General features: G+C 41.6%; 2 protein-coding genes across 2 annotated transcripts; one reads left to right on the forward strand and one right to left on the reverse strand.

The window, feature by feature from the left end:
- Nucleotides 1-3,173: 3,173 nt before the first annotated feature.
- Nucleotides 3,174-7,693, reverse strand: MIS18A (MIS18 kinetochore protein A). Its single transcript, XM_072361436.1, has 5 exons — nt 7,375-7,693; nt 7,233-7,299; nt 7,006-7,128; nt 5,890-5,983; nt 3,174-5,793 (listed from the first exon to the last, which is right to left on the reverse strand). Exons 1-5 carry the CDS (start codon nt 7,622-7,624, stop codon nt 5,713-5,715), a joined length of 615 nt encoding a protein of 204 aa, XP_072217537.1. The 5' UTR covers nt 7,625-7,693; the 3' UTR covers nt 3,174-5,712.
- Nucleotides 7,694-9,083: 1,390 nt separating this feature from the next.
- MRAP (melanocortin 2 receptor accessory protein) lies at nt 9,084-14,048 on the forward strand. Its single transcript, XM_072338657.1, has 2 exons — nt 9,084-9,189; nt 13,945-14,048. Exons 1-2 carry the CDS (start codon nt 9,084-9,086, stop codon nt 14,046-14,048), a joined length of 210 nt encoding a protein of 69 aa, XP_072194758.1.
- The last annotated feature ends 3,446 nt before the right edge of the window (nt 14,049-17,494 follow it).

Consider the following 17,494-nt stretch of genomic DNA (forward strand, 5'->3'; position numbering starts at 1 on the left):
TGGTTAAAATATCTAATGAAATAAAGCATTTTACAGAGAGAGTGGTGAAATGCTGGCACAGGCTGCCCAGAGAGGATGCGGATGCTCTGTCCCTGGAGGTGTTAAAGGCCAGGTTAGATGAGGCCCTGGGCAGCCCAGTGTAATTTTGACAGTCTGGTACATAAAAAATAAGTCAGAAAAAAACCCCAATGTACTTCTGGTTTTTAATCCCTTGCTGTCAGGTCATTCTAGTAACCGTGACAGAAGTTTTGGGAAGAGTTTTCTCTGTTTACAAAAGATTTACAAACAAATCTTCTGTCATCCTAGTATAAGAAGTAGCCCTTGGAGCTTATGGGAGAAAATTAGCTTTTACACCCTCAGAAAGTGAAAACAAGGGGATCTTTCCTGATTTATGGTCCTAGCAGTTCCGTTCTAGCAGCAGACATAAAACCTTGTACTATAAAATTACATAGGTTTGGTCTCCTGGGTGGCTTGGCCAAGCATAGAAGTAAACTCTGTTTTGTTTCTGTGCTCATTTTCAAGTTGATGACGATTCTCTGTTCCTCTTGCCACACAGGATGAAACTATGGGAGACATAAGGAAAAAAACACCTAGGCAGCGTCACGCTATTTGGCCCTGTAGAAATGAGGCTTACTTCTGTTGTAGTCCCGTAGCACAGTAAATACAGCGTCTCCATTGGCAGACCACCGTCCCTGTATTCTCATGGCAATAAAAGAGTGAAGGGTTTGAGAAACGCTTCTGGCACTTGTCCAGCCTTGAGCTTATTTAGCTTGGTTGTAGCTGTAACAGCACATTGCCAGTGGTGTGTTGGCTGGAATCTCATTTGTTTTAGCTACATTGACAAAACTGTCTAGTAAGCAGCCAATTAGTGTTTAATTTGTTTTAACTTTGCATTCATTTTTCATAACTAGCTATTATACCAAAGCATTATGCTACACATGATCACTAATTTTACTAGCTTGTTACCATTATATATATATTCATAGACCAGCCAGGAAGATGTGCTAACAAACAGCTGTTTGAAAGTGTGCAGGATTCAAACTGTCCCAAGAAACTCCCTATGAACACATCAGCACACATCACCTGATGAAGAACCAAGCATTGGTAAATAGCTGCAACATTACAGGAGGAGGTCCACCATGGACTGTGGGCACACAGGTGAACATCTCAGTGGAGAAGGGGAACATCATGGAGAGGGATGAGAGTTAATGTCCTTAAGTTGTGCCAGTGGAGGTTTCAATCATGAACTGTGTCCAGTTCTGGGCTCCCCAGTACAAAAAAGACAGGGATCTCTTGGAAAGAGTCCAGCAGAGGGCCACAAAGATGGTGAAGGGCCTGGAGCATCTCCCCTATGAGGAGAGACTTAGTGAACTGGGTCTGTTTAGCCATGAGAAAAGAAGGCTGAGAGGGGACTTGATCCAGGTTTACAAATACCTGAAGTGTGGGAGCCATAGTGGCGAGGCTGGTCTCTTTTCAGTAGTGCTTGGGGACAGGACTAGGGGAAATGGGCTGAAACTTCAGCATAGGAAGCACAAATGTGCGCAAGAACTTCTTTACAGTGAGGGTGACGGAGCACTGGAACAGGCTGCCCAGGGAGGTGGTGGAGTCTCCTTCTCTGGAGATATTCAAGACCCGCCTGGACGCCTACCTGTGCGACGTGGTGTAGGGAGCCTGCTTTGGCAGGGGGGTTGGACTCGATGATCTCTAGAGGTCCCTTCCAACCCCTACAATTCTGTGATTCTGTGATTACACTTTCTGCAATCCTTTCCTTCCCTGAAGGGTTCTCAAAGATCTGCCACCTTTTTTTTTTTGTATAGAGAACTTGACGTGCATCTGCACTACAATGCTTGTTTTGTAGGAGTATAAGAACATATTTTGTAAGAATAACATCTATTTCATTCAGCATACAACCCACTGTGGCACTTTAGTCTCTGGTAACTATATCAGTCATGTTGCCTGTGTACACAGGACAGAAATGTGAAGTTCAGATCTCTCTGTAACAAAACTAATTCAGGTGCTTCGCTCCCTTTGGAATCCACACATCTATTTTCATCCTGCTCACTCCCACAATATCCAGCTTTCCTGTCAGGATATGATGTGCCAGTTCTCTCTTACCTTCTGTTCCTTCTTATTTGGCACATTTTCTCCAGTTCAGACTTTTTTTCTCTATCCTAACATTGGAAGAAGAAGAATCATTAAATGGAGCTGGTTTTCCAGCTAATAGCTGTTCAAAGACAAAGTGTGGATAAACTACAAGACCTTAGGAGACATAAGGGAGCTAGAGGCTCCTGCCAAATGCCTCACTGCACATCACACATTCACCTCAGGTCTCTACACGTAGATAACACCTTCAGTCAGGAAAGAAGCCACAGGGAAAAATATGCAACTGTGCTTTCCATTTTGATAAAGAAATTTGAGAAAAAGTTCCAGGATTTCATATATATATATATATATATATATATATATATACACACATACATATATATACATATATATATATATATATATATATACATATATGTATGTGTATATATATATATATATGGGTATATATATATATGATATATATATATATTATTATTTATAATTGCAACTCCGTATCAGTGGACATAAGTACATCACCTGCAGATTTTCAAATGGGCTGTATAGATTCGCAATCAGACTTTCAACTCAAAAATCACCTCTTTCCTGCAGTCAGTAATCCCACGATGTATTTATTACAGCCCTGCTCTCATCCCTCCCCTCCTAGTGAATTCCGCAAGCACAAAGATTTACTTGTTATTCTTTTTATTTCCAAATTACAAAACACGTCTCAGAGTTTGAATGGGGGATACTGAAACCTCAGTTTTTAACCTCCAAAAGACATGCATTTTGTATTACTTTCCCTTGCTTAAGAGCATATAGAGAGCAATGAAGTACTGCTGTACAGGCACTAAATACTAACTGCTTACAGGGTAAAAGTTATCACTAAACAAGGCAGTACATTCCCGTCACTGCATAGTGTGCAAGGCACCTGGGATAAATAAATGCACAACAGAGCATGCAGAACCTCCAGTGTTAAAATACCCTGTATTCAAAGGTTCAAAGTGGGCACAGAAGGAACATCCACCAGTAATGGAGACTGCTTATTAAACGAGAAACAATACCTTTTCATATGACTGCATGCCTATAAATCATGTTGGCACATTAGAACTTTATTTATTAAAACTTTAGTTGTTTAGGGAACAACTACAGCTTTTATTAACGTTTAACAACTATTCAAATGTATCACAACAGACATTTCAAAAACAAACAAGCAATCAATCTGTACTAGATTATCTTCACCCAGTTAAGCACTCCAGATACCAGCTCCTACTTGAACTGCACTGCAAAAAGTAAAGATTACTTCATATACACACCCAAACACACACATTTCCCCATGCAGATGTACATAGCTCTTTGGATGAAATTCATTCCAAACTTAGCCTGTTTGTTGCACACCTTAGCAAAGAGCCAGCTTGAAATTCTTGAGAGCATAGACCTATTTTAAGAGCCAATGTGCTAAAACTGCTCGAGCTCCCACCCACAATATGCTGAAAGACACCAAATATGCAGTGTAGCCAAAGGCAGGTAGTTTATAAAGATGGAGAACTACAACTGTATCTCATCTTAGTTTACTGTTATTTAACACATTTAAAAAACACATTCCCTATGCTCCACAGCAGAAACTAAACTGGGCTATATGGTCACTTCTGCCTGCAACTTGAGGGTAACTTTTTACTTTTCCAATTCCTTCATCAGCAGGTGTTTTTTCTCTTAGCAGCTAAATAAGATGGACGGTTATGAAAGGTATGTGCTTACCATAAGATAAGCAATCATCTCTTAACGTTTGCTTACATAGACGCGTTTTACTCCTGCTACACACTACAACAATACAGAGATACAATATTAGCACCCGTCCCCTAAAGTCACTGAAGGAACTCAGGTGATGAACCTGTTTAGGGAATAGCTCTGAACTACAATTAGCTGCCTTCCAAATATTTAATGGAGGAATTTGCCTACAGATGCTACTTGAGGCCAGCTAACTTGGCTCTCTGAATCTAGGGTAGAACTAGAATTATTAGATGTACGTTTAATGTCATTAAACACAAAGGCCTACTTGGAAACCAAGTCAAGGTGACGACTGCTAGGTTGCTCGGTCTGTCACCCCCAACACGCTTGTAACTCAGACAGGGAATAAGCAGAAGAACACACAAGTTCACCTTTGTGAACTTGGTTCACCTTCTAACCTTTGTTAGAAGACATTAAGAACACAGCATACTTCTTAGACTTTGGACAGAAACCAAGGGCTTGCATCCTTGCTCCCATAATTGTACTTAATGAAAAATATACACATTACACAGACAAAAAATATAAAGGGTTATGTCTGAAAAGGCAAGCTTACGAAGCCAGCGCTAGCCATTGAGAAAAATACACTCTATGAAAAATGTCAACCAAACTTCAGTTAAAGGACAGAAGAGTTTGTGGTTGCCTCCAGATAGCCTGCTGCGCAACTTACGAGCTAAAGGTCTTGCTAGAGATGATGCTGCTTCAAAAAAGACACTGAGTAATTTGACTGGAACAATCAGAGCTTAGAATAATACCTCAGCAGGCATGCATATAACAGTGTTTGAGTTGCCTGAACGTGAAAGACTACAAGACAACTGCAATGGGCCAAACCGCATGCTACTTTAAAACAAAATGGTAGATAGAGAGAAGAGGGGGTGGGGAGGGTGCAGTGGAAAATAAGAGAGCTCTCAAGAGAATTGGTAGTTACCAGTAGGACAAACAGTGGGAAAATTCATTCCGAGTTTCTGGAGATTACTTAAAAATTAGTAGTGATGCAATTAAATAGCTTTGGGCAATGGAATGTAAAGAAACAGAAGTCAGATTTTTTTACCACTTACTTTGATTTATCGGGGGGAAAAAAAAATCCCATCACAATGCTAGGAAGACAAACATACAGCGAACCATACCAGTAAGATCTACATGTTAACAATGAAATATTGACAGGAGTTTCTTAAGTAGCACTGAATTCTTTGTTCAAATATGCACCTAAAATTGATTAATGCACCTAACTTTGATTAAAAGGTGTGCTGCTCGTAGCCTTGTTTCTTCTCCTCTTTGAGGCCATTACACGCATGACTCTCAATATTGCACAGAAAGCCATAGTAGCTGATGCATCTGAAGCCTTCTTTACAGTTATTTCATCTTAGCTTTGAGCTTGCCAAAAAAAAAAGTTACCGTGACATTTCTGTGCAGGACAATTCAAATAACAACTGCGGGGACAAGAAAGTGACAGAAGTCATGGGGTGGGGTATTTTTTTGTGTGTGTGTGTTTTCCCCCCTAATTGCTTTAGGAAAGAGATACAAATTCAGTTCAGCAGATATTAAACTACAGGACAACCAGGAGATAAGACATTTGCTTTCCAAGGTAAAAAAAATTAAATATACATAAACAACAAGTCTACTGAAACGTTGTTTTTTAGAAGTCTTTTTCTTCCCAGGGTATTCTCTTAAGACAAAAGGGGAACTCCTCATCTGTGACAAAGACTCGGTAGCTGGCATTGTCCTGTTGCAGCACAAACCACCCACATCTTTCAGATCTTCGAGCAGCTCTTAAAATATTCCCACAGATTCCAGAGTTTCACACGCATCAATCTCCAGCAGTTATTTTATACGCAGAATTTTCTTTCAAGCATTACTGTGAAGAGAATCAATTCTTGATTCAACAGTAGCCAGTCTTGCCTCCAGAGCACTTAGTATGGTGTTTGCCTGTGAAGTAAATGGGGAAAGACATGATTAGAAACAGGTGTACAATATAAAGAACAAGTATAGAGGTCATCAAAACAATGCAAGATTAAGCATTACCCTTTTTAGTGCTTCTTCCAAGGCAGCTCGACTTTCGAGAGTTAAAGGTTCCTCATCAGTAACAGCCTGCTTTTCTGACGATCCTAGAATGTAACTGATATGCTACAGTTTAGATGATGCACTTTTCATTCTGAAGGCAAAAGAACACTTGTTTGATTCATCCTCCACTCTTGATAAGATTGCAGTTAATGCACCAGCACAGTCAAAGCACTATTTTGGCAACAACAATAACACAACCCTATGTTTAGCAATCTTGCAAATGAGCTGTATGGTGAAACTTAAACAGCTTTGAGCTCTAAAGAACCAAGATGTCATTCAGACATTGAGATTAGTGTAGCGCTAGCTGGGAGAACTAGACATCATCACTACTCCAAGAGAATGCCACTTTGTGGCCCCGTCATAAGTCTTCCAGAGACTTTTACTGTCATTAAAAAACCAAAGTATTTAGCTGTGTAAAGAGGAAAAGACTGCTCAAAGTCAGAAGGAAAACACCCAAGTATGTACAGCAGAACAGCCTGGAACTTCATATAGAAGTAGACACAGTAAAACTAGCCTACATGGAAGTAACAGTAGCTTATCACTATTACTATAATAACACTTGGATAAAAGATCTCTAGTCTGGATACTTAAAATCTTCCACCTTTAAGATGGTTCTGAAGATTGAGATTTTAAAATAAACTTCAGAAAGAACTCTGATGTGGAGACTGAACAACATCCTGAAACACCGAAGAACAGTTTAAGACCAGAAAAGGCTGAGATCCTGGGACTATTCAGCCTAGAGAAGAGAATTCTGAGGGGACTGATCTTATCAAAGCTTATAAATATCTAAAGAGCAGAGCCAAGCAGTTGGGCACCACTGAAAAGAGCCTGACCCTATCAGGAGGGCAAGGTACACAAACTGGAAGACAAGATGTTCCAGACAAACATGAGAAAAAGCTTCTTACCATGAGAGTGACGGACTACCAGAATGAACAGCATAGAGGGGCTGTGGAGTCTCCTCCAGAGATACTCAAAACCTGACTGTCATAGGGAACTTGCTCAGCCTGTTAGCAGCAGCATCCCTTGATACAGTGTCTGGAGGATGAGGTTAACCTGATAGCAATGCAGATTCTTTACCTTTCAATTGTGCCAATGTTGAAACAAAACAAATCCCTTTTGTAGTCGAGATGTTTTGGGGTGCACCTGTAGATGCTGCCAAGTGCCATTGAGCAGCCAGAGCAGGAAAACGTTTCAACCATGCTTTAAAAAAACAAGAACAAAGAGAGAAAATCACTCCTCCCCACACCCCTATTAAAAGCATAGAGGCATATATTTTTTTCTACCGTGGTTTTAAGAGCGCTCACCATCCACACTCTCCAGGCCGTTTGGACAGCTTCTGCTCCTTGTCCACAGTGATGTTGCTGGAGGCACCTGCACAGAGGCAACAGTGACCGAGGGCCCCCAACAGGCATCATGCGGGAGAGGGCATGTGGGAGCGGCACTCACTGCGCAGGAGAATACAATCCGTCTCCTCGTCGTTGGCCACCCAGCTCAGCGTGTCGCCCACGGGCCTCTTGCAGCCGCCGCACAGGAACACCATGGGGAGGTTCTCGTCATTTTCCTCTTCCTCCTCTTTCCCGTTAGCCCGCGGTCGCTCCATCGGCAACGCCTCCCGAGGGATGGTCGACTCGAGCAGAGACAAAGACGAATCCAACCCTACCGCGAGACCTGGCAACGGATACAACAAGCCCGCCATCACCTTCAAACCGCCCGCAGCGGAACCGGAAGTACCCCGACTACGTCGCGTCCATGAGGCGGGCTTCGGTACGCGGCCACGCCCCCTAGCGTAGATACGCTCCTAGCGTAGCAGGGGGCGGGGATTAGAACGTGCCCATGCCCCCAGCGTGGGTACGTAACTAGCGTAGACGTAGGAGGTGGGGTTTTGTTTCAGCGCTGGTCTAGCTCAGTGCCTTGCCTTCGTAACGCCTACGGGATGTGTTAGGAGGTGTCTGGATGACGTAGCACTGAGAAGGCAGAGAGAAGGTGGCTGTGGTTGGTTTCAAAGTTGTTTTTAGCCAAACTGGCGCGTTGTGCGCTACAGGATGCGGCCCTGCCTTCCCCAGCCACCACACACTGAAGGCTGTAGGGATGCAGCCAAAATCCAGCTGAGGACCTGCTGTTCTTGCTGCGAAAGCAGTTACCGTTCTGCTCGGCTTAGTTAAGCACATACATAGGTACCGCTTGCTATGCTGCCAGGGCCCAACACCTCAGGCCTTCAGCTGGCTCTACCTATATTGTGGCTGGGAGGCAGCTCTTCCGTCCATTGCCTTTGGGGCACAGGGAGTGAGGAAGCAGCAAAGTAAAACACAGACTGTGAAATCATGAAGGTTGGAAAAGACCTGTGAGATTAACCTACTCCAATCATCAGCCCAGCCCGCACTGCCCACGTCCCTCAGTGCCACATCCACACAGCTCTTGAACACCTCCAGGGATGGTGACTGCACCACCTCCCTGGGCAGCCTGTGCCACTGCAGCACTGCTCTTGCTGAGAAGAAACCCTTCCTAACACCCAACTTGAACCTCCCCTGGTGCAACTTGAGGCCATTTTTTCTCATCACCATTGCCTGGGAGAAGAGGCTGTCTCCCACCTTGTCACAGCTTCTTTTCAGGTAGTTGTAGAGAGCACTGAGGTCTCCCCTGACATCCTGTTCTCTGGACTGAACAATCCCAGCTCCTTCAGCCACTCCCTGTTAAGATTTTATGCTTCAGACTTTTCATCAGCTTTGTTGTATCCTCTGTTTATGATGCATCTCCTTTATGTGAATAGAAAGAGATTTACTTCAGCCTAGCCGTTTCCAGTAGCTCCAGAGAACACTTCATTGCAGCTGTCTCTCAGAGAGAAGGGTTTGTGACACATCTGGCACTTGTCCATCCCATTCTTAGCTTACTTGGCATCCATCTCAGCTCTGATATGCTGAGGAATAATGTAACTGCCCACCAGGAAGCAAGGATTGCACTTAAAGGCTGCTACTACTTATCTGTCAGGCATTAATATTCATTTTTTGCTCAACGTTTGTTAGTACCAAGGCAGTCCTTGAGCTACAGGACTCCAGAGTGATTTACATAGGCATCAGTTAAGCAATCTCTTTCTGAGGGCGCTCAAGCACAATGAAAAAAAGTACTTGGTTGAAGCTGATTTAAAATGCACTACTGACATGGCCAACAGAACAAACTCATCTGAGTACTTCTGGTCTTACGAGTACTATTGGGATTACATAGATCCAATTCCAGTAGATGGAAGGAAGTTGAAAGTTAATAAATGTAAGTATCATAGTGTAGTAGGTGTTTATCTAGTACAGGAAAAAGGAGCGGGCAAAATGTTGTGTAGCTTGTCTTACTGACTTAGCTTGCTTTCTTTGTGACTGAGACCATAATGGTTTAAGCGTGCAAGGTTTGTATGGATGGGTGTCTGTGTGCCAAACTGTCTTTCCATGACTGTGTTCTAACAGAAGTTGCTGCTAATAATGAAGCTCTTTGATTTATTTTACAATACTTGAAACTGTAAGACTGCTAATACTAACTTTTATTTAGAAGGATGGGCTTTTTACCATTGCTGAGTGTAAACCTAATTACATGCAGATCTGTAGGCTTGGGGTGTTAGCTACTTGCCTGCTACTCTCAGAGAAGTTGTGTGAACAAGCAAAGTTCTGCTGTAAGACTATCACATTTTCAGCCTGGGATATGCAGCTTATGTTACAACTGATAAATATTTAAAACCTTGTTAAAGGAAGAGGTTTGTTTCTGCTGGCCGGGAACAATAAGTTGAAAATAGATTCTATCATTTTTCCTCTTGTGGTTTAGTGCTACTGAGTGGTAAGATGAAGTAGTAATATACATTGTCAGCATGGTACCTTATTGCCATGGAAGCCGATAGAGCTGGATGGGTGGATGAAGATCAAGGGAGAAAAGACAGGCATGTTTGAACTGTCTGAGCTATGGGCAGTGTTCTGCAGTTTCTGTCACATCTTTGTGGTAGTGAAGCAGCAGCGGTGGCTTTATTAGTCTCTGGTTTACTGAAGACAACTGCAGCTATGCAGGTATGGTTTCAGGAGCTATTATAGCTTTCCCCAACATTATTACAGTGATCAGGTCTGCAGGAAAAATATGATATGCTTTCAATTTATTTTCAAGGCAGTGCCTTTCTAATTGTGAAGGTTGAGAGTGTGCAGGAGGAGTGTTCTGACCACCCTCCTCATGCACCTAATTCAGGTCACTGTGCAGGGGGGAGCTTTGTGATCTTATGAGAGCAAGAATGAGAGCAGAGTTTTATTTTGCACTGCCTCTAGAAGAGCTTTTCTGCCAACTCTAATGAGCCTAGGTTTACTGCCTCTAACTTTAGGTAACCAAGAGCAACGTACCTAAAAGAAGAAGATGTAAATATCCACAGCCTTCCATATATAAAATCCTGCACCAGAATACTGTAGAGCAACATTTGGTGCTGCTGGGAACAGGCAGGTTGTGAGCAGCTTTACACCACTTAGCTAATTCTCTTAGTTTGAAAGTTCTGTCAGATAATCTCCGGCAAATTCCACCAGAGAACCCCTTACATGCTCCTGTGAGAAGATGTTTCCCCTCTGAAATTCATTGATAGTTTTGTGGGGAGCATTGCCACATACCTGTCTGAGTGCTCATGAGTGCTCTCAAGCCTTATTTCAGTTTAAAAATCAATCAATCAAACAAACAAACCCACAACAGAGTAAACCAATCTCTTAGTGATTTTTTTTTCTTCCCTATTTCTTCTCTTACCGTAAGGAAACAGAGAAGTCTGACACCTTTCAGGCCTCTTTATATTCTAAGCAGGTGACTTACGTGATCATGCTTTTTGTCTATGCATCGGATCTTCTGTTCCTTTGGTAACTTCAACTCACTGATCTAATAATAAAGGAGTGGAGACTTCAACGATATAAAATACCCACAAGTTCCTGTAGCAGCTGGTTAAATAATGAAGGAATAATACTGCGAGTGAAGAAATTTCCTGACAAAAAAAAAAAAAAGCTTTATGAAGAAATTGTGCTCTGTTAGGCAGTAAGAAAACCCCCTTTGGCCTCAGCTTTGGGAACCAAATCTGCAGGAAATCAGTCTTCTGTATGTCAGCTGCCTATCTCCCAGGCAAAGAGGAAAAAGAAAGATGTTAGAGTACAGTGTGAGATTTACTATTTTCCCCCTCTGCAGGGCAAGGTTAAGGCAGCGTGTGTTCCCTGGGGCAGCTGTTTATGTAACAGATCTCCAGGCGGTGTGCCAAAATGGGATTCTGCTCCACGATTTGTGTCTTTAAAAAGCCCGTATTGGCTGTATCAATTTCCAAATTACAAACGTTGGGTTTGGTTTCCTGATGGGCAGGAAAGTTAAACTGTCCGGTCACTGGGGGTTTTTTGGCTTTCCTATAAAAATAGATGTTTTTCCATATCAGCAGCCTAGAAGGAATGGACGCTGCGTCATACTAGGACTTTTATTCTTCCTTCTCCAACTGCCAGTGGGAAAACAAGCTATAAAGAAAATAGCAAGGGAAATAATTCCACAGCTGGATAGGTTTTTTTCCTTGCTTTGAATAAAAGGCCTGGTAAGGCAATGAATATACTTTATAGGTTTTCCTGTCTTTCCACAATATTTACATTCTTTTACCTTCAAAAGCAACTGCTGGGATTATTGTCTTCATGCGCTTGGAACTATGTAAACAAATCATGTTCAGCAAGTTCTTGCCCTTTGTGCAGAAGATGAAATGTGATAATTTCCCTTTAAATAGGGGCTTATAGAGCTGTAAATATTCCAAAATTGGCAAAATATATGATATCTCTAGAATTAAAATAAGCACTATATTGATGTTCCAGGGGACCTCTGCTAATTTACTGCAATGGGACTTGGGCATTTGTTCAGGTGCCCCTCTGAATCAGCTCTAATGTATACATTCATCATAACCCCTGGGATGGGATAATAGCTCCCTAATTCAGTCTTGCCTTATTTTTTTATTGAGTGTAAAACAAGAGTCCTGAATCTCTGTGCTTTCTCCTCTGTTATGTGGCCTGTTCCCAAAGCATGGTGAGAGCTTGTTTGTCTCATGAAAATGGATCTAAATCCAGCAATGAAGTCATGTTCTTGCTTTTTATTAATAGCATCATGCACGTCTACCCATTTTGTATGAAAATAATACAGAGCTTAATTGGCCCACAAATGAACAGGCTGTTCAAAATCATATCCACATGCATATAGAAGCTGACTATGAAAGTTAGCAATAGAAGAGATTTTTATAGGTTCTTAAAATACGTTGTCCCAGTTCAGAAAGAATCCTAATTAGGATTAATAAGACTGTAAAAACAGTCAGGAAGTTTCTGTTTATCCCTCACGAGTTGCCCTGAGATCTGGAACAAATCTGATAAGCTTCAGTGAATTCCATGAATTGTATCAGCGGCTCTTAAAGATGGAACTAAAATAGCATTGATATGGAATCTGGTAAATCCATGCTCCTCATTTATCTCCACGTGGCTCTGAGCACTTCGAGTTTTTCATATCTCCGTTTCTCCCCTGAGGAGCTGAGAGTGGCAGTAGCACCCAGTCACTGTCTCGTATAATAACTTTGGGGAGAGTAGGCCGGAATACTAGCCCATCCATTTCCATTTACCATCCCTTGAATTAAAGCTCAGTAAAAGGGGTTTTGTTGTTGTTGTTTGGTTGGTTGTTTATTTGTTTATTTTACCAGAGGAAAAATAAAATAAACTGTTGCCCCAGTAGTTTTTTTGTACATTCTCATTTCTCAGTAGCCCAGCCAAAACTCAGCACTCTGATAAGCCTCCTGCTGGGTCAGCTCTAGCTGAAGGTATAAAGGACCTGGAGTAATTCCCCCTTATCTCTTTGTGGCTCTGATGACAACACGTTCTGAACTTTTTCACAAAGAAACACCTCATCAGATATATTGGACCTGTTTCAAAGAACATGACTGTTTTTTGTCCTTTGAGATAGAAGATTTATTTTTTCCTGGTCAATATTTGTCTCTGGAGTCAATGACCCTTCTTTTTCACCTTAGTCTAAGTGAGAAGCCAGTGATGAGTTCAGAGCATTTCTCGACTTATGCTCTTCCCAACATGCAACTTTTCTGAGGCTCTATCTGGGAAGTTCACTACTGCACTGATCCTAGGAAGGAGCATTTATGAAACAGTGCTGCTGGGGGAGAAGTGGATTCATCCCATCTAACGGCAAGCTCATAAATGAAGCAGTCATTTCAGGAGCACTGTAACCTTAAGTCATAGAAGACGAGTTCCCTTTTTCCTCCATATCCTTTCTGAGCTCTGTTTGCTCTCCTGAACTCCTGAAGCCCTGCGGTCACTCAGATCAGACCTCCGGCTGGTGTAAACCAATTGAGAACCCATACTTCAGTGCTAGGAATCCATTCACTTGTTCCTTAAATAAATCACTTAGCTCTAATGGAGTAAGCTTCTTTTTGAGCTGTTTTGTGACAATTACAGAAGTACTGCAGCTGAACAGTGGGCTCTTCACAATTTGTTCCACTGATGTATCCTGGGGGCCACGGGCTCTTTACGAAACAGGCTTTCCTGTGTGAAAGTTTAGTGTTTCTCCTGGTAGAATATGTTTTCAAAGCTAGGCTTTCCTCCCTAAAAAAGCATCATATGAAAGGTCATGGGTTACATTTTGTTTCACCAGAGAGTAGGATGTGGTCATACACTGAGACAGTAATGGCAGACTGCACAGTGATTTTGTAAAAGGAAATGTGTCCCCTGCAAAGAGCTGAAAATGAAAACCATCCTCAATACTCAGCATTACCTTTTAAATACACATATGAGATTTTATTTTCCATTCTCCCTCCCCAGCCCTGGCCATACACTGTTAAGTTGCTAGGAAACTTAAGATTTTTAACAAATTTGCACTCCAATTCTCTTCTCTCAAGGGCTTAGTTAAATTCAACTAATTCAATGGCATACCTTTCTTACAGATCATAAACTGCATTGTTGTTTTGTTTGTATTTGCCATGTCACCAGTGACAGAATTACTGTGTTGTGTTCACAGATTCTATTGTCATAGCCTTTTGGGTTGGACTTGCTGCCTTTGTGATGTTTCTTTTCCTTATTTTGCTCTACATGTCCCGCTCTGGATCAAATCCAGTGAAGTAAGTACAATGAGAGGTAAAAGAGCTAAGTGTGATAAAGTAATCTGCATGAAACATTTATTCACTGCTTCAGATGATCCAGCAGTTACATTCAGCATTTACAACTGCACACTGAGATGCTGCTGCTTACTTATGATTTGGTTTGAGTGTCTCTCAACCAACTGTTTCTGTTAATCGCTTGGGCTAAAATATGAATTAATAACTGTCGTGGTTTGACAATGACAAAAACATTGGGGAATAAATTTTACTTATGTCAGCTATCAAGGTTGTATCTTATTGAAGTCAGAGTGTCTGTTTTACATGCAGAATGGGGGAGTAACTCATGTGAACCACAGCTGAGAAGGAAACAGAAATCACAACGATAATAAAGTAGATGAACACGAACCCCAAATTCTGCAAGACTTGATCAAATTAAAAGAAACTTGCCAGTGAGATTGCAAAGGTAATATTATGTGTGGCATTGCTTAGACCATTCAAAAGATACTGTGCTTGTATTAGAATGGACTCTTTAAAAGGAGGTTTAAGGAAATACAGAAAAATCAGGAAAGAAATTTTGACATCCAGAAAGTGCACTGTACAGTGAGAGCTATAAACTGAAATCAGTTTGTCAAGGAACAGAGGCTCAGAGGTGCTTATTCTGAACTACCTGCATCTTTGGAACTTTAGCGTCCAACTGGAGAGCCACATCATAACAATCAGATACCAAAGTATCTTACTGAAATGTAGTGGCTGAAGGTGATGCTATTCGAATAAAGATGTACTACATGATTTATGTAAGGATAACCATGCACTGAAATAATTTCTGTTAAAGGGGTCACGATTAATTCTCTTCTTTATTCGGTGACTTAACATCTTAGTAACATGCAGTTGTGTTTGTGTTTACTAGGAGAGTGGTTAGGCCCTGGAACAGGCTGCCCAGGGAGGCTGTGGATGCCCCGTCCTTGGAGGTGTTCAAGGCCAGGTTGGGTGGAGCCCAGGGCAACCTGATCTAGTAAATGTGTATGTTTGGTGGCCCTGCTAGGCAGGGGGGTTGGAACTACATGATCCTTGAGGTCCCTTCCAACCCGAGTCATTCTGTGATTCTGTGATTCTGTTTGACCCAGAATTACTGTGAGGAGTCTATGGTCTAGCATTCTGCAGTCTGTTATGCAGAAACTTCTTTCTTGACTAAAATATGTGAGCAGCTTATTATCTAAACATGTTTAAGTTCTTGCTGTTTAAACTAACTCTGTGAGGCTACTGATGTGTACAACTGCCTGAAGATCTGGGATTATTATCTACTTTTTTCTCGTTTGGCAAATCCTGGCAATAGTCTGACATTGCTTTTCTTCCCAAAGGTGGCCTATATGTGAACTGTTGTCCTTTAGCATGATAAGCTCTTGGTAAAACTATAATGTGCTTAGTCAGAGGCAGTACTGATCATTTGAAAGTGTAGTTGTGAAATGATAGAATTGTTAAGGTTGATAAAGACCATTAAGATAATCTAGTCCAACCATCAACCCATCACCGCCATGCCCACTAAGTGACTTCAAACACCTGCCGAGCATGAGCCTCTAGCATTCACTGTATCAGTCAGCTTAGGAGCAATACAACACGGTGAAACTTGGTTTTCTGCTGGGCCAGAGTCTCCTGGAGTTAGTGTCATGTCATTTTCCTAGCAATTAATGCTTTCAGGTGTGATTCTGTTACTCATGTCTTTCTAAATATAAATGTCAGTAGCGCACTATTCACCATTAAGACAGTTGGTTCTTAGCAAGAGAGTAGACTACTAAAGCACAACAGCATTTTCAGGTTCAAAAAGTATACAGTACGTATGGCGCTACAGAAAGACATCTAGAGCTACAAAAAGAGATTCTAGATCAGCATGTTAGTGTCATCCAGGTTGTTTTTACAGCTGGTCTTAAAATAACAGGACAGTACCTTTCAGTGATAGACAGGTGGGTTAGCTAATCTGTTTTAGAATATTACTACCTGATACCATTGTGACTGAAAAGAGAGGCTGAGTAAACACCTCATTGTAACAGATATGTCTGCAGCCCTCTAAACAATTATTGACCCTGCCCTGTGAAGAGTACAGGTACCTGTAGTGGATATGCCTGAAGAAGATGCAATGCCACTGATGTGCAGCGCTCACCTTGGTTGAATGGGAGCGCAGTTCTAACACTACTTGTCATTTTGAACTTTGTCTAAGGACAGGTTTCTGTTTGCAGCTCTCTACACTTGGCTTACTTTGTTTGCTACTAGGTTTTTTTTGTGTGTGTGTGTGTTTTTTTTCCTGGCAAACATGTTTTATGTAAACAAGGATGCATTTGCCCACTGTTCCACCTAATCTGATCAGGACAGAGAAAATTCAGCTCAGCACATTAGGAAGAGGTTCAAGATTAGGTCACAAACAAGCAGAGAGAATATTATGGCATAAAAAAGGAGCACTAATAGCCTAATTTATTTGCACCCCGAGGCCCCTGGCATGCTCACAAAAAGTAACAGCGACAAGAAAAAAGGCAACTTGCCCAAATAAACCACAAAGCAAGAGGCAGGCTAGTAATACAAGAAATACATGGAAATGAACATAAACTTGTAGGGTAACGTTAATTTACTGTTCCCGAAAAAATTCTGGCAGAAGTGTATATGCATGAATAGCTCCGTGTATTTGGAAAATTCAAACAAGTGTTAGTTGTTTGTTGCTCTTGTTTTAAATGACTTTATATGATGTTATTGAATGAAATGCTTGGCTTAAAAATATCCATATTCATCCTCAATATGTTCCGTTTGGCTGTTTAAAGACCTGCTGCGAGCAAGGCAATCTGGCAGTGTTTTGTGGGAAGCCCAAGAATGGTTAATGGAAAGCAGTATTGGATGAGATGTTCGTAAGTTTTAAATCATTTTTCTAGGCTTGAAACATACTGAGAGAACATATCTAGGAATGAACAGAGTAGTCAACCACCCTCCCCCCCACCCCCAGACTTGCTCTTTTGGATTGAGTTCCACTTGTTTTCTAACTGCCTGCTCCAATTAACTTCTCTTAACTCCTGCAATAAAACACAATGAATTGCTGTTTTTCTTATTAGCCTGCACCATCTTCTTCTTTCTTCTCCTTCTTATATAATCTATCCGTTTTCCTTTGCATGAAGATAACTAATATCTATACTGAACTCTCCTTTCTCTTTTGCCATGATAATTGTGATGCATTCACCTAACAAATGTACATGTGCGTCACTGGTCAAGGCTGGAGAACTTTTACCTTCACTGTTTCTGTGCTCATCTCTCTCTCTGTCAAACCCAGGGGCATATAGGACAGTATGTTCTGTTTCAGCTTGCTCAATTGCTTGGTGAAACACTGTGCTTTCAAGTCTGACCATTCATAAGAGCATATCTTCTTGCTTTTCATTTGTCTTCAGCTGACTGCCAAGCATACCTCTGCTGCTGTAATTCAGCTGCACTTATGGCCAG

The sequence above is a fragment of the Excalfactoria chinensis genome, chromosome 1 (genome assembly GCF_039878825.1).
Source record: "Excalfactoria chinensis isolate bCotChi1 chromosome 1, bCotChi1.hap2, whole genome shotgun sequence".
Classification (NCBI taxonomy): domain Eukaryota; kingdom Metazoa; phylum Chordata; class Aves; order Galliformes; family Phasianidae; genus Excalfactoria; species Excalfactoria chinensis.

Coding starts and splice junctions, on each gene's coding strand:
- MIS18A (XM_072361436.1), bottom strand. CDS start 7,624: ATGGCGGGCTTGTTGTATCCGTTGCCAGGTCTCGCGGTAGGGTTGGAT. Junction 7,129..7,232: donor CGGCCTGGAGAGTGTGGATG/GTGAGCGCTCTT, acceptor GTTTTTTTAAAG/CATGGTTGAAACGTTTTCCT. Junction 5,794..5,889: donor TGGAAGAAGCACTAAAAAGG/GTAATGCTTAAT, acceptor TTTACTTCACAG/GCAAACACCATACTAAGTGC.
- MRAP (XM_072338657.1), top strand. CDS start 9,084: ATGGCCAACAGAACAAACTCATCTGAGTACTTCTGGTCTTACGAGTAC. Junction 9,190..13,944: donor GAAGTTGAAAGTTAATAAAT/GTAAGTATCATA, acceptor TTGTGTTCACAG/ATTCTATTGTCATAGCCTTT.